The 26019-nt window shown below is 45.1% G+C and overlaps 1 protein-coding gene across 4 annotated transcripts in view; it reads right to left on the reverse strand.

Moving 5' to 3' along the window:
* Positions 1 to 26019, reverse strand: part of YTHDC1 (YTH domain containing 1) — a 1387762-nt gene that overhangs the window by 790977 nt on the left and 570766 nt on the right. For all 4 annotated transcript variants that reach the window (XM_044064303.1, XM_044064301.1, XM_044064302.1 and 1 more), the window contains exon 5: positions 2810 to 2904. In XM_044064303.1, coding sequence (XP_043920238.1) covers positions 2810 to 2904 — 95 coding nt within the window. The remainder of the gene's footprint in view (positions 1 to 2809; positions 2905 to 26019) is intronic.

Genomic DNA, 26019 nt, shown 5'->3' on the forward strand with positions numbered 1-26019 from the left:
GAAAAAGTGGATTAGAAGTTATCACAGATCTGGTGAGGAAGACAACCCATGTACTTGTGTGAGGCCTAAGATGAGACGAGTCAACAAAGGGAACAGGTACTCAGTGCTTGAATTTTGGAGGAGGGGACTGTAGCACCAGAATAGAAGAGATTATTGTTCTATGGTTCATAGGTTCACACTAGGCTATCTGCCCTAGGGCATTAATAAGCCTAGCCAGAATGTGTTTGGCTTTCGCCACCCATTTTAAATTTATTTTGCTATGCCCTTTTTCAAGGTTAGTATACTGTGCCTCTGTCTAACAGTGACACAGAAGTGATACCCGGGGTAAACCTACGATCTCCCATCCACTCATCAAGATTCCTCTTGAAGAGAGTCAATGAGGGACTCTGCCTAACCTGGACTGGGATTTTATTCCAGAGTGAAGGGAGCCTCTGGGTTATGAATCTGTCCCTCCAGCATGTCCTATTTATTTCAGTGCTGAGGTTCAAGTCTCTCGAGCGCGTAGCTCGATGGGATTTGGATTTTCTGAGGTGCAGCATGTCCATTAATTCCTGGTTGGACATGGCTTTATACGTCAGGCACAGATCGCCTCTGAACAGGCGGTATGCCACTGAGTAGAGCTGGAGTTTCTTTAACCGGGCAGCATATGGCATCTGTCCGAGCCCTTTGATCCTCTTGGTGAGGTACTTTTGGGGTCTTTCCAGTTGCTGCAGGTGTCTGGTAAGGTACATCCCAAAAGGGGCATTGTACTCACTTATGGGCCTGATGAGGGATGAGTAAAGACGCACAATGACCTCCCCTGATCTAGATGTGAATCCCTTCATGATTAGGTGGGCTATATAAAATGTTTTTCTAACCACTTTGGCCGCGTGGTTGTCAAATGAGAGATTGCTATCAACTTGGGTCCCCAGGTCCCTAATTACTTCTTCTGTACTTAATGGATTACCACCTATGTGGTAATTTGTGGGCACTTTGTTTTTGCCTAAGGGGATGACTATACACTTTTTGGCATTTAGCTTGAGGCCATGGCTCTGGCACCAGTTGTCTGTTTCTATGAGGCCCTTTTGGAGGATGCTTGTGTCGGCTGGAGAGTCGATTATGGTGCCCAGTTTGCAGTCATCTGCGAACTTGGTCAGCCACAGTCCTTCCGTGTTGGCCTGTACCTCCGAAAAATATATACCGAACAAGAGATGTCCCAGGACTGAGCCTTGTGGGACACCACTTGTAACTGGTTTGGAGTCTGACATGGCTCCAGCAATTCTAACCATGTGGGTTCTGTCCTTGAGCCAGTTTGCAATCCATCTAGTGACATAGGGGTTTATATTTAAGCTGGTGAGCTTATCTATAATGCCCGAGTTGGGTATTGTATCGAAGGCTTTTGCGAGGTCCAGGTAGGCTGTGTGGACCACCTTCCCCTCGTCAATGGCCTTGGTGACTGTTTCAAAGAAATCGACCAGGTTTAAGAGGCAGGATCTGCCCTTAACAAAGCCGAACTAGGTAGGATCTAGTGTTTGTAGGTCCCCAATATCTTTATTTATGAGGTCCGTGATGATCCTTTCCATAGCTTTGCAGACCAAGCTAGTCAGGCTTATGGGGCGATAGTTTCCAGGATCCGTTGAGGCACCACCTTTATGGAGAGGGGCCACTGTTGCTGTACGCCTGACCTTGGACTTTCCTGAATGCAAGGCTATGGTCTTGACCTTTCTGGCATGTACTTTGGCCAGGGATGCAAAGGGTGCCAAGGATACTGCAGGAACAACCACAGAAATGGTTGATCCTCATTACTGCCATGACATTTTTTAAACAGCCTATCCTTGGTCCTAAGCTGTACCGCTGTAGACTGGCCAGCATCTGAATCAGATGCCAGATAAGGTAACTGATATTTGCCCAACAAATCCTTTTTCATCAAATACTTCTGTTACCTTTCCATATCAGAATTTCATAGTAGTGCAGTTAAAGCTTGTCCAAGCAGTGCAGAAGGATATGTCATGTCCCTCACCAATACAACCTATGCACTGTCTGCATCCGCTGCAGACAACATGGCCTCTCATAACTGTACCTTAAGACAAAGTGCTTCAAAACTTAACCTTACTTATAACCTCGTGGCAAAAAAGCAGAAGAGGAAATACAAGAAAATAAATCAATAAAAATAAACAGAGGAAATAAACAGATTAATAAAAAAACAGGCAACTCTGAAAGAATTCCATCAAATTTAGCTGTCTGGGCCCTAAATGCCCCCCCCCCCCCCCCAAAAAAAAAAAAAAAAAAACTACTCATAGCCTGAATTATGCTATTTTGTGGTAGAGGACTTCACAAGATAACAATAACTGGAGAGTGAGGGACAGAATGACATCACAGAACTAGAAGGGTTAGTCAGGATGAAGAAAGGTTACTAACCAATACGTCATAAGTTTTGCCACAGTGATGCTGGTTAATGAAGATGGATGACTTCTTGTCTGATCTCTAATTTTTAAATGCTTTTTTCCTGAATGCAAGTTTTTTTTTTTTTAATAAAATCATACTGTGCTCACCTAGCTTTAACTCTACCTAAACTACATCACTGCTAAAAAGCAATAAAGATGAATCTCAATGATGTAGAGAGAAAAGGTTTCATAGGAACAATGAAACAACTATGATCCACACAGTGTGTAACATTAACATCAATTAAGGCACTTCATCCGTTTTTATGGGCAATTATTGATTTTTTTTATAAGAATAAATATGATAAACTCATTTAAAAATAGTTAAAAATAAAAAAAAAAGAAAGGATTACTAGCGGCACACAATGAACAAATATTTGAAGTCTTACCTTCGCCTTGGCTAGGGATACATTTTCATGGTTGTTGCTCTTTATGAGAAAATATCTTGCATCTTGAAGAATATATTTAAGCTTACTAAGACGATCTAAAAAAAAAATCACAGAAATGTCAATAATTACTGTTATGATTAAGAATTACTGGCAATGAAATAACCAATAAAGAAGCAAAGCTAACCAAAGAAGAGCTCTTTCAATGGTGGACTCAGGCTACAAAGTAGGCACCTTTAAAAGCCTTCTTAAATTACACCTCAATACTAACCCTCTCTGCAACTGCTAAGACCCCCCCTTGAAGACCCACTTTTCCATATGTAAGTGACCCATTGAAGCCTTTAATGCATACACTATACTCTCACCTGAAATGTACTTTTTGTATATATTGTAAATAATGGTACTACTTCTGAGTATCTTATTGTTCTACATAATTGTTTTCTGTACTTCATTGTTTCTCTTATCTTGTATGCCAGTTTTATTGTAATCTAAAGCATGTGTGTAAACTGTTATTTCTTTGGAGCTTTTCTCCCCAGGACTCCACTGAAAAAGGACACACCATGTCCAGTTGGACTTATCCTGGTAAAATAAATGTTAAATAAATAAATAAATCTGCATTAATCGTGCTGTGAAGCACAGCTTCTCCTTTAATGCATTATACCAATTTGCAGCCAATAAAATAAAGGGGGGGGGGTTCAACATATCAAAATAACTGCCAAAAATGTTCCCTGCTCTGGGCTGAATACCTGAGCAAATTAGCATGCCCTGGTTTGATGGACACGTTACAAAAAGTACAGTTGTGTACACTTACCATAAATGTAGATGTTCGAGTGAATTCACTGTTGCAGTCATTACATTTGGGTTATCTGCTTGCAGGTAGCCCTCAGTTGGCCTGATTAACAGAGTCTTGGGTCCTGTGTCGGTTGCTGTCCCTTCTTCCATGACGTCAGGTTGTCAGGGGTATAAAAAGTACAGTTGTGTACCTACCATAAATGTAGACGTTCGACTGTATTCACTGTTGCAGTCATTACACTTGGGTTATCCTGCTGGCAGGCTACCCGCAGTTGGCCCGAATTCCAAAGTCTAGGTCCGGCATCGGTTGCGGTCGCTTCTTCCCTGACGTCAGTGCACCAGGGGTATAAAAGATGCAGCCAACGCCATTTTCTTCAGTTTTTCTTGCCCCATATGTCAGGTGACCCCAAAATGGTAGGCTAAAAATTTATGCCAATAAGTATGCATGAAAAAACAAACATTTCCTTCATCTACAAGCAAATACACCACATAGGTTGTATAGAATGCAGAAGTACAGGTAAGTCCCAGCAAAGAAAAGGGGGATGGTGGGTGGGGAACCTGGACTGCAACAGTGAATACACTGGAACATTTACATTTATGATAGGTATGCAACTGTACTATGTTCATCGTATTTCACCGTTGCAGTCATTACACTTGGGTTGAATCCCAAAGCTGAGGTAGGGTGGCTGGGTCTAAATAGGATTAGGAGAGGCTATAAGGCCCTGCAAAACTGCAGTGGCAAAGCCTGCTCTGGCTTTAGAGTAGAGAGGTAAATGGTAGTGCTTGGTGAAAGTGTGCACTGAACTCAAGTTGGAGCCTCTAAAATGTCTTTGGTTGGTACCCCTCTGAGGAAGGCTGTTGAAGTGGCTGCTACTCTGGTAGAATGTGGCTTAATGTCCTTAGGAATTGATTTGCCATGTTGTGAATAACAGAATCGAATGCAGTGGCCTATCAATTTCAAAATACTCTGCTTTGAGATAGGCTTCCCTTGTGATCCTGCAGCATATGCCACTCAAAGTTGCTCAGTATTTCTGAAAGCTTTAGTAAGTAGAAGCATAGCTGTCTATGTCCAAAGAATGCAGGAGTCTCTCACCCTTATTCTGTGGGCTTGGATAAAAAGTAGGCAAATGAATGGTTTGGTTAAGGGCCACACTGGACACTACCTTAGGCATAAATGTAGGGTTAGTCCTCAGAGAAACCCTGTCTGGATGGAAAATGATGAAACATTCCACAGCCATGAGAGCCTGTAACTCTGAAACTCGTCTTGCAGAGGTTATTGCTAGGAGCAGAGCTGTTTTCCAAGATAAGAACTTTATTTCAGCTGTATTGGCTGGCTCAAAAGGCGGCAGTGTAAGTTTCTCCAAGACATAATTTAGGTCCCATGTAGGTATTGGTGCTCTCCTTGGAGGTCTTATGTTTTTGACCCCTCTGAGGTACTGCCTTAGCAATGGGTGAGAAAAAAATAGGTGGTTCCGTATTGTAATGAGATGAAATATCAGAAGCATGGATTTTAATTGATGAGAAGGATAGGCCTTTGTCCAGCATCTCAGTTAGGTATTGTAAAATCTGAGGAATATTTGGTACAAGCGTGTTCATTCCCTGTGCCTGGTTCCATGCACAGAATCTCTTCCATTTTTCTGAGAGGGTGTTTTTTGAATGGCTACATTATTCGCCATTCTGCCAGATTTAGGGTCCTGAGTTGGCTGTGCAGGATCTGATTGTTTCATTGGGTCAGTAAGTGAGGAATTAGAGGCAATGTCCAGGCTGGGCCTTGAGACAAGCTCTTTTAGGATTGGGTACCAGTGCTGACGGGGCCAGTCTGGGGCAATCAGAATAATTTTGACTTCTCTTGTCTGACTTTTACGAGTACCTTGGGAAGGAGAGGCAGAGGAGGAAAGGCGTATACTGTCAGGGTGTCCAGCTGAACGATAGAGCATCCACTTTCCATGCTTGCTTGTGATAAGTCCTTGTGCAGAATCTAAGTAGTTGGCAGTTGTGAGGGGAGGCAAAAAGATGTATGTTGGGGCATCCCCACTTCTTTGTTATCATGCTGAAGACTTGTGGATCCAGTTTCCACTCATGGGGATCCATAATGTTTCTGCTTAGTTCGTCTGCCAGAGTATTTTTATTTCCTGGCAGGAATTGTGCTTGCAAATGTACTTGATAAGTCAATGCTGTGTCCCACAAAGTCATGGCTTGTCTGCAGAGGGGGTAGGAATGTGTGCCTCCTTGCTTATGTACCACATGACTGTAGTATTGTCCGTCCTTATCAGTATTTGTCCCGGATGAAGAAAGTCCTTGAAAGCTGTCAGGGCATTCTGAACAGCTAGCATCTCTTTTTGATTGATATGAAGATGCATTTGGTTTGAGGGCCATGTGCCCTGAATACATTTTCCTGCCATGTCGGCCCCCCAGGCATAATCTGAAGCATCTGTTGTTATTGACTGCCTGGCTGTGGGTAGGTTGAATAGCTGTCCCTTGTTGAGGTGACAGGACTGTGCCCACCATCGAAACTCCTGCTGAAGGCAAAGAATGGGGGGTAATCAATGTTTCCAGGCTGTGGCAATGTTGAGTCCAAACACTTTTTAGATACCATTGTAGTTTCCTCATATGCAGTCTGGCATATGGATTTAGCAGAATGCAGGATGCCATGAAGCCCAAGGCCTGTAGAATTTTTCTTGCAGTTAACTGGGCCTTTGTTGCCAACATTGTAAAGTAAGAAGTCAGTTGTCTTTGTTTGTCTGGCGTGAGATAAGCCATCTGGGCAGTTGTATTTAAGCTTGCACCCAGGAATATTATCGCTTGAGAGGGTACTAATTTTGATTTCTTTTCGTTTACTGTGTACCCTAGGCAAATCAATCACCTGTTTCCAAACGCCAGGTGCTCTAGTAGAATGTCCTTGTTCTCCGCTTGAATAAGGCAATCATCTAAGTAAGGATATATTTGAATTCCTCTTTGTTTGCAATATGCAATTACTGGTGCCAGGCATTTTGTGAAGACCCTGGGCGCAGTAGATAAGCCAAAGGGAAGTGCAGAGAATTGGTAGTGCACAGAGCCAGCTATGAATCTGAGGTATTTTCTGCAAGATTGTCTGATTGGTACATGCAAGTATGCCTTTTTTAGGTCCAAAGTTACAAGCCAAGCCTTCTTGCCCAGCATGGGCAGCTGCTGCTGCAAAGCAAACATTCTGAATTTTGGAACGTCCAGGAATGTATCCAGAACAGACAGGTCCAAAATTGGCCTCCAAGGTTTGTCCTTTAGGGGTACCAAGAAAAGCCTTGAGTAAAATCATTGTCCCTGCTCTTGCTGTGGTACTCGCTGAATGGCCCTCATGTCAATGAGGGATGAAACTTGTTTTTGTGCCTCTGCCCATTGATTGTGCGACAGGTCTGGCATACCTTTTACCTTGGCAGGGTGTGAAAGTGGAACCTGTAGGCCTGGGACACTATAGTCAAGACCAATTTGTCCTGGGTGATCTTGTGCCAGTTTTGTGAAAAAAGTGCTAGTTTTCCTCCCAAGGGGGTTGCCAAAAGATAAGTGCTTGGTGCTGGCAGAGGGAAGTCCATTGGGACTGTTTCCTGTATGGCTGTGATTTGTCTTCTCCGCTTTTGGAGGTAAAAGCGCCCCACTGTTTAGGCCTGTATGAGCCCTGGGGCTGGGATCTTCCTCTAGGGCATCTGTATCTGCCCCTTTGTGGTCTGTCTGACACTGGAAAGGACCAATTCTTAGTAGGCCAGTTTCTGCTAAATCTGGGTGGCTGTACCTGTAAGAAATCCTTTACTGTTTGCATAGATTTCGCTTTGTCCTCCATTTTCTTCAACACCTCCTCTGCTTTAACACCAAATAAATATCATGCTGTAATGGAGCATCTAGTACTTTTGCCTTAACATGATCAGATAGAATTTGTTCCTTTAACCAGGCATGCCTCCTAATGACAGAACCCGTAACAGCAGCCCTGCAAGAGGCCTGTAGAGAATCAAAACCACATTGCAATGTATGCTTTCCCACTTGTTCAGTTGCATGCAATAAATGCTGCATTCCCTTATTTTCTGCACAATCAGAATTTGCCAATATTTTCTGTTTTAGCAGTGACATTAAGTATTGCTGATATTTAAGCATATGAAATTGACAGTTTAAAGCCCTCACAGCCAAAGTAGCAGAAGTGTAAACTTTCTTTTCTTCCCACATCTGTCTAGTGCCCTAGAATCCCTGTCAGAGGGGATAGTTTTTTTTGCAGTAGAAGCCTTGACCCCTTTGGGACCCAGAGAAATAGTTTCTGGATCAGCAGCAGGTTTTTGTAAAGAAATTTATGTGAGTCTGGAACCCTGTAGTATCTGTCTGGTTTTACAGGGGCAGGGGGTAAAGAGTCAGGAGAAAGGGCGGACTCTGAAAATACATCATCTAAAATGTCTAACACAGGGGGAATAGCAAGCGGCCTGCGCTGAGGTAGTAAAAGAAAATGTCTAAGTCTTTTCTTTGATTCTGAGTAGTCTTGGCTCTCCCAGTGGAAGTTGCTCCCTCATGGTATGCAGGATAAATCCTCAGGAGGAGAGGCTGAAGAAATAGATTCTTCAGCATCAGAATCCTCATAGGGAGGAACAGTGTATTCCTGCTTAGAAGAGGAGTCAGAGGAAATGGAAACCTGATCTGAAGATTCATATACTGTTTATTGCCTAGGCCTCTTATCAGGAGGGGGATGGGAACCCCTGATCAAGGTAATTAGGTCTTCGGCCATTTTGAGCACCTGTTTTTTAGGCATGGAAGTCTGTCCAAGAGAATGCTGTACTTGTTTCTTCGTCTTTAGAGCTGCTTTAGTCTTTGCTTTGGAAGCTGAGGTAGGCTTTACATATAGCTGTGTAGGTCTGAAAACACCCTCAGAAGCCGATGCCTGCTCAGCGGCTCCAGACCCATCTGAGGGAATAATTTCCGAGTGTCCAATACCTTGAGTGTCCAGAGGCCTAGCTGGCTCCACGTGGGAATCGGCAGTTATGAGGTAGCGGGCGTCAGGGGCTGCAAAAGCGCCCGAGAACCGGCGACTGGCTTAGCGGATGCCTCGTCGTCGATTTTGGACCTCGGATGCCTGTCCTTTTCCTTGCGCTTTTTATAAACTCTGGTCGTCGGTTGTTCCGACGGCATTATATAATTGAATCTTCGGCAAAAGTAATGAAAGGCAAAATCGTTCCGATGCTTGATAGTGCATTGGTTAAATCTAGCGCAAAACAAACAGCTAGCAACGTTGTGATCAGGGCCTAGGCAAGGAATACAGTAAGAATGAAAATCCTTATGAGGTATTTGCTTCTCACAAGAAATACAATTGTTAACTTTTTCTGACATCGGTCTGGAGCAAGAAAAAAGTTTCCCAACGGGGTACTTAGCTTTAATGAAGACTTCAGATCTGAAATTCGAATATGAAAATCTCAGGAGTCGGCCGACCGGCACTTGCAAACTGCTTTTGCTTCGGGCACCGCGCGGCAAGAAAGACTGAAGAAAATAGCGTCGGCTGCATCTTTTATACCACTGGCGCACTGACATCAGAGAAGAGGCGACAGCAAACAACGCCAGACCTAGACTTTGGAATTCAGGCCGACTGCGGGTAGCCTGCCAGCAGGGTAACCCAAGTGTAATGACTGCAACAGTGAAACACGATGAACATCATGCAGCCCATGCCATTACATCAGTTTTGTTGCCCCAGATGTCAAGTGCCCCCCCCCCCCCCCAATGGGAAGCAATTAAATATAAAAGTACAATGATATACCTCCAACAAAAAATCAAATACACCAAAAAGGCTTTTAAGCATAGTAAAGGAAAGCAAAGGTATAGCTAAAAGAAGTATGGGGGCTGGAGGGAGGGTAACCAGGACTGCAACAGTGAATACACTCTAACATCTAAACGTATGGTAAGTGTACACAAAGTACAGTTGTGTAGACTTACCATAAATGCAGATGTTCGAGTATATTCACTGCTGCAGTCATTACATTTGGGTTCTCCTTGCAGGTAGCCCTCAGTCACACTGATTAACCAAGTCTTGGGTCCTGCGCCGGTTGCTGTCCCTTCTTCCATGACATCACGTGTATAAAACATTCAGCCGATGCCATTACATCATTTTCTTGCCCCAGATGTCAGGTGCCCCCCTAATGGGAAGCAATTAAATATACAAGTACAATGATAACACCTCCAACAAAAACTCAAATACACCAAAAAGGCTTTTAAGCATAGTAAAGGAAAGTAGAGGTATAGCCAAAAGAAGTTAGGGGGTTGGAGGGAGGGTAACCAGGACTGCAACAGTGAATACACTTGAACATCTACATTTATGGTAAATGTAAACAACTGTACTATGTTCTTAGTGTTTCACTGTTGCAGTCATTACATTTGGGTAGATTCCCAAAGCTATGATTGGGAGGAGGAATTTAGAAAGCATTAGGACCAGCTATAAAGCCCTGCAAGACTGCAGTGGCAAAGCCAGCTCTGAATTTAGAGAAAATTGGAAAATGATAATGCTTGGTGAAAGTATGTACAGAATTCCAGGTAGCAGCTTCTAAGATGTACCTGGTAGGGAAGTCTCTGAGAAAGGCTGTAGAGGTAAATGCAGCCCTGCTGGAGTGAGGTCTGATCCCCTGGGGTAGGTTTCCCATGGTGCTTATAGCAGAAATGAATGCAATGGCCTATCCATTTAGAAATGGTTTGCTTCGAAATAGTCTTCCCCTCTGCCCCTGCAGCAAATGCCACCAGCAGTTGTTCAGATTTCCTTTGAGGTTTAGTCCTGTCCAAGTAGAATCTAAGTTGTCTGTGCACATCTAAGGAATGCAGTATCCGTTCCCCTTTGTTCTATGAATTGGGAAAGAAGGTTGGCAAATGAATGGACTGATTATGAGCCATACTGGATACCACCTTGGGCATGAAGGATGGATTGGTTCTGAGAGAAACCCTGTCCACATGAAAGATGATGAAAGGCTCCACTGCCAAAAGGGCCTGTAATTCAGATACCCTTCTAGCTGAAGTGATTGCTAAAAGAAAGCTGTTTTCCAAGAAAGAATTTTTAAGTCTGCAGTAGCAGCTAGTTTCGAAAGGAGGTAGAGTGAGTTCCTCCAAAACAAAGTTAAGGTCCCAGGCTGGGGTTGGAGCTCTCCTGGATGGTCACAAATTTTTGGACCCTCTGAGTAACTGCTTGAGCAGTGGATGAGAGAAGAGGGGAGGGGTTCTGCATTATAATGAGCTTTAATGGCTGAGGCGTGGATTTTAATTGAGGAAAAAGACAGGCCCTTGTGAAGCATCTCAGTTAAGTACTGTAAAATCTGAGGTAAATTGGGTGCTGTTGTGCTCATCCCTTGAGATTGGTTCCAGGCAGAGAATCTTTTCCATTTTTTAGCATAAGATTTTCTAGTACTAGCCCCCCTTGCCTCTAAAATGACATCCATCATAGGTTTACAGAGGGATGGTAAAGGAAAGATTATGTAATTAGCCAGGCTGCAAGGTTCAGTGTTAGAAGCTGAGGGTGCAGAATCTAGTTCTCCTGCAGAGACAAAGTACAGTTTTGTACCTACCATAAATGTAGATGTCCGATAGGCATGCATCTGCAGTGCTTACAAATGGGTTGTCCTGTCGTCAGGCAGCCCTTCGGTCGGCCGGATTCCAAAGTCTGGGTCTGGCCTCGGCTGGTGTCGCACTTCACCCGACGTCATAGCTGTAGTTCTTCGGGTATAAAGGCATCAGCCAACGCCATTTTCCTCAGTGTTTCTTGCCCCAGATGCCAGGTGCCCTCTAGGAAGGCTAAATTTGGATAAATGCAAATGGTTCCAAATAGTAGAGAGCAAACAAAAAATAAGCATGTATGTACATATATACAAACAAATACACCATAATAGATTCCCCCAGCTAGCTACAAGATGGGCAAATGCCCTAGGAGTACCACAGCTAGCTACAAGATGGGCAAATACCCTAGGAGTACCACAGAGGGGAAGGAGGGTGGGTAATCCTGACTGCAGATGCATGCCTATCGGACATCTACATTTATGGTAGGTACAAAACTGTACTATGTCCTTCAAGGATGCATCTGCAGTCCTTACAAATGGGTAGAATACCATAGCCAAACTGGGGGAGGAGGAGAAATAAGATTATGGTGTAGTTAAGATCCCTTGCAAAACAGCAGTGGCAAAACCTGCTCGGGATCTGGAGTATAAAGGTAAATTATAATGCTTGGCAAATGTATGCACGGAGCTCCAAGTAGCAGCCTCTAAAATGTCTTTGGTAGCCACTCCTCGTAAAAAGCTGTGGTAGTGGCTGTAGCCCTTGTAGAATGAGGCCTGATGTTTTCTGGAGTTTTCTTCCCATGGTGGGAGTAACAAAATCTAATGCAATTTCCTATCCACTTAGAGATTGTCTGTTTTGAAATTGCTTTTCCTTCCATTCCTGTTGCATATGCTACCAGTAGCTGGTCAGTTTTTCTATTGCTCTTGGTCCTGTCCAGGTAGTAACGTAATTGTCTATGTACATCCAAGGTATGCAACAGTTTTCTCCCCTGTTCTGTGGGTTGGGGAAGAATGTAGGTAGGTGGATAGCTTGATTTAAAGATACCCTGGAGACCACCTTTGGCATAAAAGTAGGATTAGTTCTCATGGACACTCTATCTTGATGGAAGATCAGGAAGGGCTGTACTGCCATTAATGCCTGTAGCTCAGATACCCTTCTTGCTGAAGTGATTGCAAGCAGGAAAGCAGTTTTCCATGATAAGTACTGTAATTCTGCTGTTGCTGCTGGCTCGAAAGGAGGGAGTGTCAACTTTTCTAGCACAAAGTTCAAGTCCCATGCTGGCAATGGTGGCTTCCTATGTGGCTTTACATTTTTAATCCCTCTCAGAAACTGCCTGAGCAGAGGATGTGAGAAAACTGGAGGATCCAAGTTGTATTCTGCTGAAATAGCTGATGCATGAATCTTAATGGAAGAATAGGGCAGGCCGTTGTGGAAGAGCTCTGCCAAGTATTCCAGGATGTTAGCTATGTTTACCAGTGACACATTCTCTCCTTTTGCAGTACTCCAAATGAGATATTTTTTCCATTTTGCTGAATAATTTTTTCTTGTTGAGGGTCTGCGAGCCTCCAAGATAATGTCTTTAACCCTTTGAGATAAATATGGGTTATTTGGTCTTATGCAATGTTCCAGGCAGCCAGCTGCAGTGTTTTCAGGTTTGGATGCAGGGTTTTGAAGTTGTTCTGTGTTAACAGCAAGGGAACTAGGGGCAGAGGCCATATTTGTTCCCGAGACGTACTCCTCAGTAATGGGTACCAATGTTGCCTTGGCCAGTCTGGAGCTATCAGGATGATCCTTGGACGGTCTTCTTTGATCTTCAATAGCACCTTGTGCATCAAGGGAAGAGGTGGGAATGCATATGCTGTCAGGTTTTTCCAACTGAAAGATAGGGAGTCCACTTTCCAAGCAAGCGGGTGGTACGTCCTTGTGCAGAATTTTTCAGTTGGTGATTGTGTGGGGATGCAAATAAGTCTATTTCTGGTAGTCCCCATTTCCCTGTAATGGTTTTGAAGATGTCCGGATGCAGCATTCATTCGTGGGCATCCGTGGTAGATCTGCTTAGGATGTCTGCTAGTATATTTTCTTTTCCTGGCACAAAAATTGCTTGTAGCTGAATGTTGAAGCTCAGTGCCACATTCCAGAGGTCCATTGCCATCCGGCATAGAGGGTATGAATGTGTGCCTCCCTGTTTGTTGATGTACCACATAACTGTGGTGTTGTCCGTCCTTATCAGCAGTTGACCCTGTCGAAGAAATGGTCTGAATGCCTGAATTGCCAGTTTTACTGCCAGCATTTCCTTTTGATTTATGTGTAGGTGCAGCTGGTCTTGAGTCCATAAGCCTTGTATGCACTTGTCCAGCATGTGTGCCCCCAACCGAGGTCTGAGGCGTCTGTTGTGATGGTCTGGCTTGGTTGAGTGCTGTGGAAGGGCAGTCCCTTGTTTGATTGACAGGCCTGAGCCCACCATTGGAATTCTTGTTTCAGGCATGGAATTATTGGAATTTGGGTTTCTAGGCTGTGCTTGTGCTGAGACCATAAATTCCTTAGATACCACTGTAACTTTCTCATATGTAGTCTGGCATGTGGAATCAATATTATGCAGGATGCCATGTAACCGAGAGCTTGCAGGACTTTTCTTGCTGTTAGCTGGTTCTGCTTTGTTAATGCCATGAAGTAGAAAGGAGTTCCTCCTGTTTTCTACTGTCAGGAATGCCATTTGTTTTGATGTGTCCAGATCTGCACCCAAGAAGGTTATCCTTTGGGGTGGTATCAGCCTTGACTTTTTATATTGACTGTGTATCCCAGGGCTTGTAGTAGATGAATGACCCTTTCCAAATCTTTTGTTAATTTGTTTTGTTGTCCGCTTGTAACAGGCAGTCGTCCAGGTAAGGGTAAATTTGAATTCCCTGAAGCCTGCAATGAGCAATTACTGATGCCAGGCATTTCGTGAATACTCTGGGCAGTAGATAAGCCAAAGGGCAATGCTGAGAATTGATAATGCTCTGATCCTGCAAGAAATCTGAGGTATCTTCTGCAATTTGGTCGTATGGGGACGTGCAGGTATGCCTCCTTGAGATCTAGAGTTACCAGCCAAGACTCCTTGCCCAGCATGGGAAGAAGCTGCTGTAGGGTCAGCATTTTGAATTTGGGAACAATGAGGTATGTGTTTAAAGCGGACAGGTCGAGAATAGGTCTCCATTGGTTTTCTTTTTTTGGTACCAGGAAGAGTCTGGAGTAAAATCCTTGCCCTTGTTCCATAGATGGTACCCTTTCTACAGCTCTCAACCTTAGTAAGTGAGTTATTTGTTCTAGAGCTTCTGTCTTCTGATTTGGAGGTAGGTTTGGCATTCCTCTCTTCCTTGGTAGAGTATGGAAGTGAAACCTGTAACCTTGGTCTATTGTCTGTAAAATCCATTTGTCTCCTGTGATGTAATGCCAGTTTACTGAAAATAAGGCTAGCTTCCCGCCTAAGGGTGCCTCTAGTTGTTCCCTGGTAGGAGGTGCCAGAGCCAAGTCACTGCGATTGTCCTGTGGAAGTGGTGGTGGCTGGATCTGTGGCTGTACCTTGCTGGTTGTTAGCTTGCCACTGACGTCCCCTGTAGGCACCTCTTGAGCGCCTATTCCTGCCTCTCGGAGCTCTGGAGGTGTCTGGAAAGGACCAATTCTTGGAAGGCCAGTTCCTGCTAAACCTTGGAGGCTGGACCTGCAAGAAATCCTTGACTGTCTGGACAGATTTTGCTTTCTCTTCCACCTTCTTCAGCACCTGCTGCGCAGGGGAGCCAAACAAATTGAGCTTATCCATGGGAGCATCTAGGAGCTTTGATTTAACATGGTCTGGTAAGGACTGCTCTTTTAACCATGCATGTCTTCTGATCACTGTGCCAGTCATGGATGATCTAAAGGAAGCCTCCAGTGCATCATAGCCGCATTTTAAGGAATGATTACTGACCTGCTGAATGTTATGTACCATTTCCTGTACAGATTTTTTGTCTAATGGTTCATCCGAGGACAGTTTTTTAGTTAATTGGTCTAACATAAATTCCTGATACTGAATCATGTGGAATTGACAGTTCAAGGCCCTAGCTGAAAGAGTAGCAGAAGTGTAAACTTTTTTACCCCATCCCTCTAAGGCCCTAGATTCCCTTTCAGAGGGGAGGGGTTTTTTAGTAGAAGTAGCTGCTACAGCCTTGGGTCCCTGGGAGATGGTTTCGGGATCTGCAAAAGGGGCCTTATACAAATGATAATGTGTGTCCGGAACCCTGTAGTACCTATCGGGCTTAGCAGGGGCCGGAGGAAGAGAATCAGGAGCAGTACAAGCATCATTAAAAGCATCATCCACAACAGTAAGGACTGGAGGAATGGCTAAAGGCCTATGCTGTGGCAAATGCAAAAAGGTTCTAAGCCTTTTCCTAGAGTCTGAAAAATCCTGGCCCTGCCATTGAAATTGTTCCCTCATAGCATGCAAGGTTTCCCCAAAAGAAAATTCCTCAGGCGGAGAGGCAGAAGGAATGGAGTCTTCTGCATCAGAGTCCTCATAAGGAGAGAAGAGGCCTTCTGGAGGGTTTGAATTATCTGATTCATCAGAGGAGCCATCTGAAGAAACTGGCTCAGGGGGCTCTACTCTAGTCCTCTTCTCTGGAGGTGGGTGAGAGGCCCTGTCTGGATGTGGTTGGGATCCCCGGATCAAAGAAATGAGATCCTCAGCTAGACTAAGCATTTGTGAACTAGAGCTAGGCCTGTGAGAGGGGGTCTTAGCAGGCACAGATTTTGTAGTTTTTGCTGCTTTAGCCCTGGCAAAGGCCTTAATCGACATGGATGCAGGAGGCCTAGCAGCTCCACGTGCAGGGGTAGAAATATCCAAAGGGACAGTATCAGATAAATCCTGTGAACCTGCAAGAGCAGGTGGGATTTCAGTAGCAGATTCAGCCAGGCTGGATGAGGCCTCGGTAAGTGGCAAGCTTTCGGCCGAAGGAAGAACCGTGGACTCTGTTTCAGCCGAAACCGAGACACTCGCGTTTGGCTTAACCGCGGTTTCGGCCGAAACCGCGGACCGCGAGTGTCGGTCCTTTTCCTTGCGCTTTTTAGAAATTTGCGTAGTCGGAGTATCCGACGGCATAATGTAAGCAAAATCGGGCGAAAAACTCTTCAGCAAATTCCGACCGACGTCTAAGCGTCCGTCGGTTGAAAGAAGCACAGGCTAGACAAGCTGCTACTTCGTAGTCTGGGCCTAAGCAAGGTAAGCAGTAAGAGTGGAAATCTTTATGAGGTATTTGTTTCCCACAAGTTAAACAGTTATTCACTTTTTCTGACATCGGCTGAGGCAAGAAAGAGTCCCCAACGGGGTACTTAGCTTTTTAGAAGTCTTCGGTACTTGTAGTAGTAATCTCTGGTTCTGACCGACCGGCACTTGCGAACAGCTTCTGCTTCGGGCGCCACTCGGCAAGAAAGACTGAGGAAAATGGCGTCGGCTGATGCCTTTATACCCGAAGAACTGCAGCTATGACGTCGGGTGAAGTGCGACACCAGCCGAGGCCAGACCCAGACTTTGGAATCCGGCCGACCGAAGGGCTGCCTGACGCCAGGACAACCCATTTGTTAGGACTGCAGATGCAACCTTGAAGGACATCAGGGAAGGAATATGAGGCAGGTGCCATGGGGATAACCGTCACACAATGAGCAGGAGGGAGTACCCGTGTTGGCGTGGCCAGTCTGGAGCAATGAAAATCATCCTTGGTTTGTCCTGTTTGATTTTTAGTAGTACTTTGGAGAGCAGAGGCAGAGGGGGGAAGGCATAGACTGAAAAGTTTTCCCAGATGAAAGACAGAGCATCCACTTTCCAGGCTTGTTTGTGGGGAGTCCTTGTGCAAAATTTGTCCAATTGGTAGTTTTGGGGAGAGGCAAAAGTACAGTTTTGTACCTACCATAAATGTAGATGTCCGATAGATATGCAACTGCAGTCCTTACATATGGGTTGTCCTGCCTCAGGCAGCCCTCGGTCGGCCGGATTTCAAAGTCTGGGTACGGCGTCGGCTGATTTCGCCTCCTCCACGACGTCAGAGCGGCTGGGGTATAAAAGCATCAGCCGATGCCATCTTCCTCAGTGTTTCTTGCCCCAGGTGCCCTCCAAGGAAGGCTAAATTTAGAACTGGATAAAATTTCCAGACATACACAATAGCAATAAACAGATACACCATAAAAGAAATCCCCAGCTAAGTCTAAAAGGAGGGAAGTGGACCCAATACACAGAGGGGTAGGAGGGAGGGGAAAACCTGACTGCAGTTGCATATCTATCGGACATCTACATTTATGGTACAAAACTGTATTATGTCCTTCAAGAATGCAACTGCAGTCCTTACATATGGGTTGAATACCATAGCCAAGCTGGGGGTGGAAGGCTCTAAGATAAGGATGGTGTAGCTAAAATGCCCTGCAGGACTGCCGAAGCAAAGCCTGCTCGGGGCAGGTTGTAGTGCTTGGAAAATGTATGCAAGGAGCTCCATGTAGCAGCTTCTAAAATGTCCTTTGTAGCCACCCCTCTTAGGAAGGCTGTGGAGGTGGCTGTAGCTCTGGTGGAGTGTGGCCTGATATTGGCTGGCACACCCTTTCCATGGAAAGAATTACACAGTCTGATGGAATGTCCAATCCATTTTGAAATTGTTTGTTTGGAAATTGCCTTTCCTTGCACTCCAGGGGTGTATGCTACAAATAGTTGGTCAGACTTTCTGTTGGCCTTTATTCTGTCCAAGTAGTAGCGCAGTTGTCTGTGAAAGTGTGCAGCAGCTTTTCCCCTTTATTTGGAGGATTGGGGAAGAAAGTAGGCAGGTGAATTGCTTGATTTAGAGACACCCTGGATATCACTTTTGGCATAAAAGAAGGATTGGTTCTTAAAGAAACTCTGTCCTGATGAAAAATGAGGAATGGAGGTACTGCCATGAGGGCCTGCATCTCAGAAACTCTTCTTGCTGAGGTAATTGCCAACAGGAAAACTGTTTTCCAGTAAAGAAATTGCAATTCTGAAGATGCTGCTGGTTCAAAAGGAGGAAGAGTTAATTTTTCCAACACGAAATTGAGGTCCCATGCAGGCACTGGTGGTTTTCTGGGAGGTTTGATATTCTTTATCCCTCTTAGAAATTGTCTTAGCAAAGGATGTGAAAACACAGGTGGATCAGTGTTGTATTTTGCTGAAATTGCTGAAGCGTGTATTTTTATGGAAGAATAGGAAAGTCTATTATGTAGCATGTCTGCAAAGTATTTCAATATCTGTGGGATGCTCATTACTGATGCATCCTGTCCCTTGTTGGTATTCCAGATGTTGAATCTCTTCCATTTGGCTGAATAAGCCTTTCTGGTGGAAGGTCTGCGTGCTTCCAATAATATCTGTTGAACTTCCTTGGAGAGAGCGAAATGGGGAGAAATCATGGGACCCTCCAAGCTGTCAGCTGCAGAGTTTGCAGGTTGGGATGAACCATCCTGTAATTGTGCTGAGTCAAGAGTGGAGGCCATTGCGGCAGGGGCCACGGTTTGGTGCAAGTTATGCTCCTTAGTAATGGATACCAGTGCTGTCTTGGCCAATCTGGAGCTATTAAGATGCCTTTCGGTTGCTCTGCTTTGATCTTCAGTAACACCTTGGTCATTAATGGTAGAGGTGGGAATGCAGAGATTGTTAGAGAGTTCCAGCTGAATGAGAGAGCATCTATTCCCCAGGCTTGTGGATGGTGTGACCTCGAGCAGAACTTTTTCAGATGATGATTGAGGTGGGAGGCAAAGAGATCTATGTCCGGCCTCCCCCATGCATGAGTTAATGGCGTAAAAATGTCTGGATGCAACATCCATTCGTGCGGATCCAGGATGTTTCTGCTTAGACTGTCCGCCAGAACATTGTCCCTGCCCGGAACAAACTGGGATTGCAGCAGTATGTTCAGTTTCAGGGACTTTTCCCAAAGAGTCATTGTTAGTCTGCAAAGAGGGTAAGAATGAGTACCTCCCTGCTTGTTTATGTACCACATAACAGTGGTGTTGTCTGTCTTTATAAGTAGATGACCTTGTTGAAGATATTTTCCGAAGGCCTCGATTGCGTGCATTACTGCTAACATCTCTATTTGATTGATGTGTAGATGTACTTCCTGGGGAGTCCATTGCCCCTGAATACATCTGCCCTCCATGTGCACCCCCCATCCATGGTCTGAGGCGTCTGTTGTAATGGTTTGGCTTGTTTGAGGTTTGTTGAAAGGCATACACTTGTTTAACTGGCTTGCTTGGGCCCACCACAAAAATTCCCTTTGTAGACATGGGATGAGTGGGATAATTGCTTCTAAGTTGTGGCTGTGTTGAGACCATAAACTTTTTAGGTACCATTGTAATTTTCTCATGTGCAGTCTTGCCAGTGGAATCAGTAGAATGCAAGATGCCATGAAGCCCAGGGCCTGCAGGAATTTCCTTGCAGTCATCTGGGTGAGCTTTGCTAGGCTTTTGAAGTAATGTGGTAATTGCTCTTGCTTCTCTTCTGTGAGGTAAGCCATTTGTGATTCTGTGTCTAGTTTGGCTCCTAGAAAAATTATTTGTTGGGATGGCAGTAGTCTTGATTTTTGTAAGTTGACTGTGTATCCCAAAGCCTGTAGTAAGTGAATGACATAATTCAAGTTTTTTGTCAAGGCTTGCTTGCTGTCCGCTTGTATAAGGCAGTCATCCAGGTAAGGGTATATTTGTATCCCCTGGAGTCTGCAGTGTGCAATTACTGATGCCAGGCATTTCGTGAATACTCTGGGCACAGTAGATAAGCCAAAAAGGCAATGCTGGGAATTGATAATGCTCTGACCCTGCAAGAAATCTGAGGTATCTTCTGCAACTGTGTCTGATTGGGACATGCAGGCATGCCTCCTTGAGGTCCAGAGTAACCAGCCAAGACCCCGTGCCCAGCATGGGAAGGAGTTGCTGTAGCATCAGCATTTTGAATTTTGGTACAATGAGAAAAGTGTTTAGAGCGGACAAGTCCAGTATAGGTCTCCATTGCTTTTCTTTTCTTGGAACAAGGAACAGTCTTGAGTAAAATCCCTGGCCTTGTTCCTGAGGAGGAACCTTTTCTATTGCTTTGATTTGTCTCAGCTTTGAAACTTGTTCGAATGCCTCTGCCTTTTGATTTTGTGGCAGGTTTGGCATGCCTTGTCTTGTTGGTAAAGTATGGAAGTGGAACCTGTAGCCCTGGTCTATTATGTCCAGAATCCATTTGTCCTTTGTTAAAATGTGCCAATTTTTTGAAAATAAGGATAATTTTCCACCTAAAGGTGCTTCTCTTTGAGCCTTGGCCGGCGGTGTCAAAGTCAAGTCATTGTGATTGCCCCTGTGTAGCAGGGGAAGTCCCTGCGCCACCTCTCTGATTAGTCGGTTGCCATTGGCGTCCCCTGTAGGAGCCTCTGTATTGCCCTCTTTCTCGGGCACGCCTGTTTTTTCCCCTTTGAAACTTGTCAGTGTCCAGAAAGGACCAGTTCTTAGAAGGCCAATTCCTGCTGAACCTGGAGGAAACCCTTGACTGTTTGCACTGATTTAGCCTTTTCCTCAATTGATTTCAACACATCCTGAGCATTTGCACCAAGTAGCTTGTGTTTTGCCAGAGGTGCATCTAGAAGCTTTGCTTTAACATGATCTGGTAATGCCTGTTCTTTCAACCATGCATGTCTACGTATAACGGCCGCTGTCATAGCTGCCCTACATGAAGCTTCTAATGCATCATAACCACACTGAAGAAAATGATTGCTAACCTGCTGTGTGTTATGGACCAAATCCTACAAGGCCTTTCTATCTAAAGGCTCAGGAGAGGCTAGTTTTTTCTGCAAATCATCCATCAAGAAATCCTGATACTGAAACATATGAAAAAGGCAATTGAGGGCCCTCATGGCAAGTGTGGTTGAGGTATAAACTTTTTTGCCCCACCTCTCCAGGGACCTAGCTTCCCTGTCTGAGGGCAAAGGATTTGTGGCCGTGGATGTGGCCACCCCTTTGGGCCCCTGGGAAATTGTTTCTAGATCAACAGCATGGGCCTTAAAGAAATGTTTGTGAGTTTCAGGAACCCTGTAGTATCTGTCCGGCTTGACAGGAGCAGGGGGGAGAGAATTAGGAGAAGCACTCGAATCTGAGTACACATCATCCAGTACATCAAGCACTGGAGGGACAGCTAAAGGCCTATGTTGGGGAAGCTTAAGGAAGGTACAAAGCAGTTTCCTGGAGTCGGAGAATTCCTGGCCTTGCCACTGAAAGTGCTCTCTCATGGAGTGGAGAATTTCCCCACAAGAAATATCCTCAGGAAGAGAGGCAGAGGGAATAGAATCCTCCACATATGAATCCTCGTAGGCCTGGAAGGACTCTTCCTGGGTATCTGAGTGATCAGAGTCACCAGAGGCTTCATCTGAAGAAAGGGTGTCTGTATGCTCAACCCTGGGCCTTTTGTCAGAAGGTGGCTGAGATCCTCTTTCAGGATGGGCCTGGGAGCCTCTGATTAAAGAAATTAAATCTGCAGCTAAAGACATGATTTGTTTATCAGTAGTGGGCTGAGGCAAAGCTTTAGGAGGGTGAGACTTAGCCTGGCTAGCAGCCTTAGCACGTGTGTAGGCCTTGATAGACATAGACATAGGGGGCCTAGCTGCCCCACATGCAGGAGTAACCTTGTCCACCGATATGGTCTCAGGCAAATCTTGGGCTTCAGTTTCTGGAGGGAAATCAACAACCGGTGCAGGCTCCGGGACCGGAGTGATCGGTAAAGCGGTGTCGTCGGTCTGGAGCGGTGGAACAACCGCCTCAGAAGAGACCGATGCACTCGCAGTAGTTTTTGGCGTGGTGTCGGTGGAAGTCGCGGGCAGAGAATGTCGTTCCCAGTCCTTCCGTTTTTTGGAAATATGAGGTGTCGGTTGTTCCGACGGCATGGTATAAGAGTATTTATCGCTAAAAAAGTCTTCAGCAAACTCTGCCCAGTGCCTGAGTGTGCGCTTATTGAAGCAAGCACAGGCAGCACAGGCCAAGACGTCGTGGTCTGGGCCAAGGCAGGGGAGGCAGTAAGAATGGAAGTCCTTATGAGGTATTTGTTTACCACAAGACAAACAGTTATTAACTTTTTCAGTTTTTTCTGACATCGGCTGAGGCAAGAAAAAGATCCCCAACGGGGTACTTAGCTTTTTGATGACTTCGGATACGTAAAACACAGGAGCTGACCGACCAGCACTTGCGAACTGCTTCTGCTTCGGGCACCGCGCAGCAAGAAAGACTGTGGAAGATGGTGTCGGCTGATGCTTTTATACCCCAGCCGCTCTGACGTCGGGGAGGAGGCGACATCAGCCGACGCCGGACCCAGACTTTGGAATCTGGCCGACCGAGGGCTGCCTGAGGCAGGACAACCCATATGTAAGGACTGCAGTTGCATTCTTGAAGGACATCAAACCAGATAACACTCAGCCAGTGAAACCAAAACTCATCTCGATCCAATAGGACAGGGGGACGGAGGGTGGGATGCAAGAAAGAAGGTGAGATGAAGACAACTAACACGGAACGCTATGGTAGGTACATAACTTCTTTATGTTAAGTTGTCTATTTCGTCTTCATTTCTTGCTTGTTGAAACAGCGCCCCTAGCACCTATGATGCTGGGTGGCTCATTGGAACAGACTCTTCAGAACAGTGGAACCAAAGTTAGCTCTATTCCTGGAGACCATGTCTAACTTGTAATGAGAAATAAAGGTATGATGATTTGCCCATGTGGCTGCGGCACAAATAGAGTCCATGGGCAACCTAGACTGGAAGGCTACAGAAGTGGCCAAAGCCCTAGTAGAATGGGCCTTTCTGTTTGGTAGACAATTCTTTGCTTCTTAATTGATAAATGAAGGCGATAGTGTGAGATAACCACCTGGACAGTCTCACTTTGGAAACTCCTCGTTTGCCCCTAGCAAAGAAAGGAAGAGCTGATCCGACTTCCTTATATCCTTCATTCTATGCAGGTAAAAACGAAGTTGTCTATGAACATCCAAAAGGTGTAAAGTACAGTTTTGTACCTACCATAAATGTAGATGTTCGAGTGCTAATACAGCTGCAGTCATAACAGATGGGTTTTCCTGCCGTTAGGCGGGTCCTTGGTCGGCCGAATTCCAAAGTCTAGGTCCAGCATCGGGTGTCGTCGCTTCTTCCCTGACGTCAGTGCGACAGGGGTATAAAAGAACCAGCCAACGCCATTTTATTCAGTTTTTCTTGCCCCAGATGTCAGGTGCCCCCAGAAGGAAGGCAAAACATAAATTTATGTAATAATGCAATGCAATATAATCAAAAAACAGTAGTTGCAAGCAAATACACCATAAAAGAATACCCCAATTACGTTGTATGAGGAGGTGTTCGTCATTAGGCCTGTCCCAAGAGGGGAGGGAGGGAAACCTGGACTGCAGCTGTATTAGCACTCGAACATCTACATTTATGGTAGGTATAAAACTGTACTATGTTCATCGTGCATACAGCTGCAGTCATAACAGATGGGTAGAATCCCAAAGCTAAAAAAGGGGCGGTAGGCACTAAGTGGAACTAGAAGGAGCCAGGATGCCCTGCAAGACTGCAGTGGCAAAGCCCGCTCTAGATTTGGAGTATAAAGGTAGGTGATAGTGCTTGGAGAAAGTATGTACAGAACTCCAAGTGGCTGCTTCCAAAATATCTTTGGTAGGAACCCCCCTGAGGAAAGCTGCAGAGGTAGCTGTGGCCCTTGTGGAGTGAGATCGGATGCCTGTAGGTAGTTTTACCATGAAAAGAGTAACAAAAGCGTATACAGTGGGCTATCCATTTTGAGATTGTCTGTTTGGAAATAGGCTTCCCTTGAGCACCTGTAGCATAAGACACAAAGAGTTGCTCTGATTTTCTGAAAGGCTTTGTTCTGTCCAAATAATAACGGAGCTGTCTGTAAATGTCCAAGGAATGTAGTAATCTCTCCCCTTTGTTTTGTGGATTAGGGTAAAAGGTAGGTAAGTGGATAGCTTGATTCAAGGCTACCCCGGATACTACCTTTGGCATAAAGGAAGGATTGGTTCGTAAGGAAACTCTGTCCTGATGGAAAATGATGAAAGGCTGCACAGCCATGAGGGCTTGTAGTTCTGAAACCCTGCGTGCTGAGGTGATAGCCAGAAGGAAGGCTGTTTTCCATGACAAATATTGTAGTTCTGTTGAAGCAGCTGGCTCAAAAGGAGGCAGGGGCAGTTTTTCTAGAATGAAATTGAGGTCCCAAGCAGGTACTGGTTGCTTCCTTGGGGGTTTTATATTCTTAGCCACTCTGAGGAACTGTCTTAAGAGAGGGTGAGAGAATAAAGGAGGATCAGTGTTGTATTCTGCATAAATGGCTGAGGCATGGATTTTGATGGAGGAGAATGAAAGTCCATTGCTTAGCATCTCAGCTAGGTACTGTAATATTTGAGGTAAATTTAGTATTCCAGGATTCTGACCCTTTTTCTGATTCCAGGTACAAAACCGTTTCCATTTTGCGGAGTAGACTTTTCTAGTAGAAGGCCTTCTGGCCTCCAAAATGACATCCTGCACCTCCTTGGAGAGTAGGGTCTGTTGTGAATTTAAGGAATCCTCCTTGTGGCTAGATTGAGTGTTTTCAGCTGATGTGAAGAGTTTTGTAGTTGTGCTGAGTCAGTAGAAGAGGCATTAGAGGCAGGATCCATGGTGGGGAATGTGTCAGGCTCCTCAGGAGTGGGTACCAGTGTTGTCTTGGCCAGTCTGGAGCAATGAGAATCATCTTTGGTCTGTCTGCTCTGGCTTTTAATAGAACTTTGGGCAGCAGAGGAAGAGGTGGAAAGGCATAAACTGTCATTGGTGTCCAACTGAAAGAGAGTGTGTCCACTTTCCAGGCCTGTGGATGAAAGGTCCTTGAGCAGAATTTTGTCAATTGGTAATTTCTGTGGGTGGCAAAGAGATCTATGTCTGGCCTTCCCCATGCTTGAATTATCTTTGTAAAAACTTGAGGATGCAACTTCCATTCGTGTGGATCTGTCACATTTCTGCTCAGGTTGTCTGCCAGCGTGTTTTCCTTGCCTGACAGGAACTGTGCTTGAAGTTGGATTTGTAATTCCAGAGCCATGTTCCATAGAGACATGGCTAGCCTGCATTGGGGATATGAATGGGTTCCTCCCTGTTTATGTACCACATCACTGTGGTGTTGTCTGTCCTTATTAATAGCTGGCCTGGATGCAGTAGGTCTTTGAAAGCCATAATAGCATTTATTCCTGCTAGCATTTCCTTTTGATTGATGTGTAGGTGCTTTTCTTTTTGGGACCATTTGCCCTGAATGCACCGATCTGTCATGTGCGCCCCCCAGGCGTAGTCAGAGGAGTCTGTTGTGATGACTTGATTTGCTTGAGGCTTGCAGAATGGGAGACCTATGTTTCTTTGGCATGCTTGAGCCCACCACAGAAATTCCTTTTGAAGACATGGAATCAGTGGTATAATTGTTTCCAAACTGTGGTTGTGTTGAGACCATAAGTTTTTTAGGTACCATTGAAGTTTCCTCATATGCAGCTTTGCACATGGGATTAGCAGGATGCAAGATGCCATGAATCCCACAGCCTGCAGGATTTTCCTTGCAGTCAGCCTGGTGAGGGTTGCCAGTTTTCTGAAGTATTGAGTTAGTTGCCCTTGTTTCTCTGGTGTGAGGTAGGCCATCTGGGTGTTTGTATTCAAGCTGGCACCCAGGAAAATTATTGTTTGAGAGGGTATTAGTCTTGATTTCTTTTTGTTGACTGTGTAACCCAGAGAATTCAACAACATTATTAGAAACGCCAGGTGTTGCAGTCGTCCAAATATGGGTAAATTTGTATCCCTTGAAGTCTGCAGAAGGCAATTACTGATGCCAGGCATTTCGTGAACACTCTGGGCACAGTAGATA

The sequence above is a fragment of the Protopterus annectens genome, chromosome 2.part2 (genome assembly GCF_019279795.1).
Source record: "Protopterus annectens isolate FY-2018-M chromosome 2.part2, PAN1.0, whole genome shotgun sequence".
Taxonomy (NCBI): Eukaryota; Metazoa; Chordata; order Ceratodontiformes; family Protopteridae; genus Protopterus; species Protopterus annectens.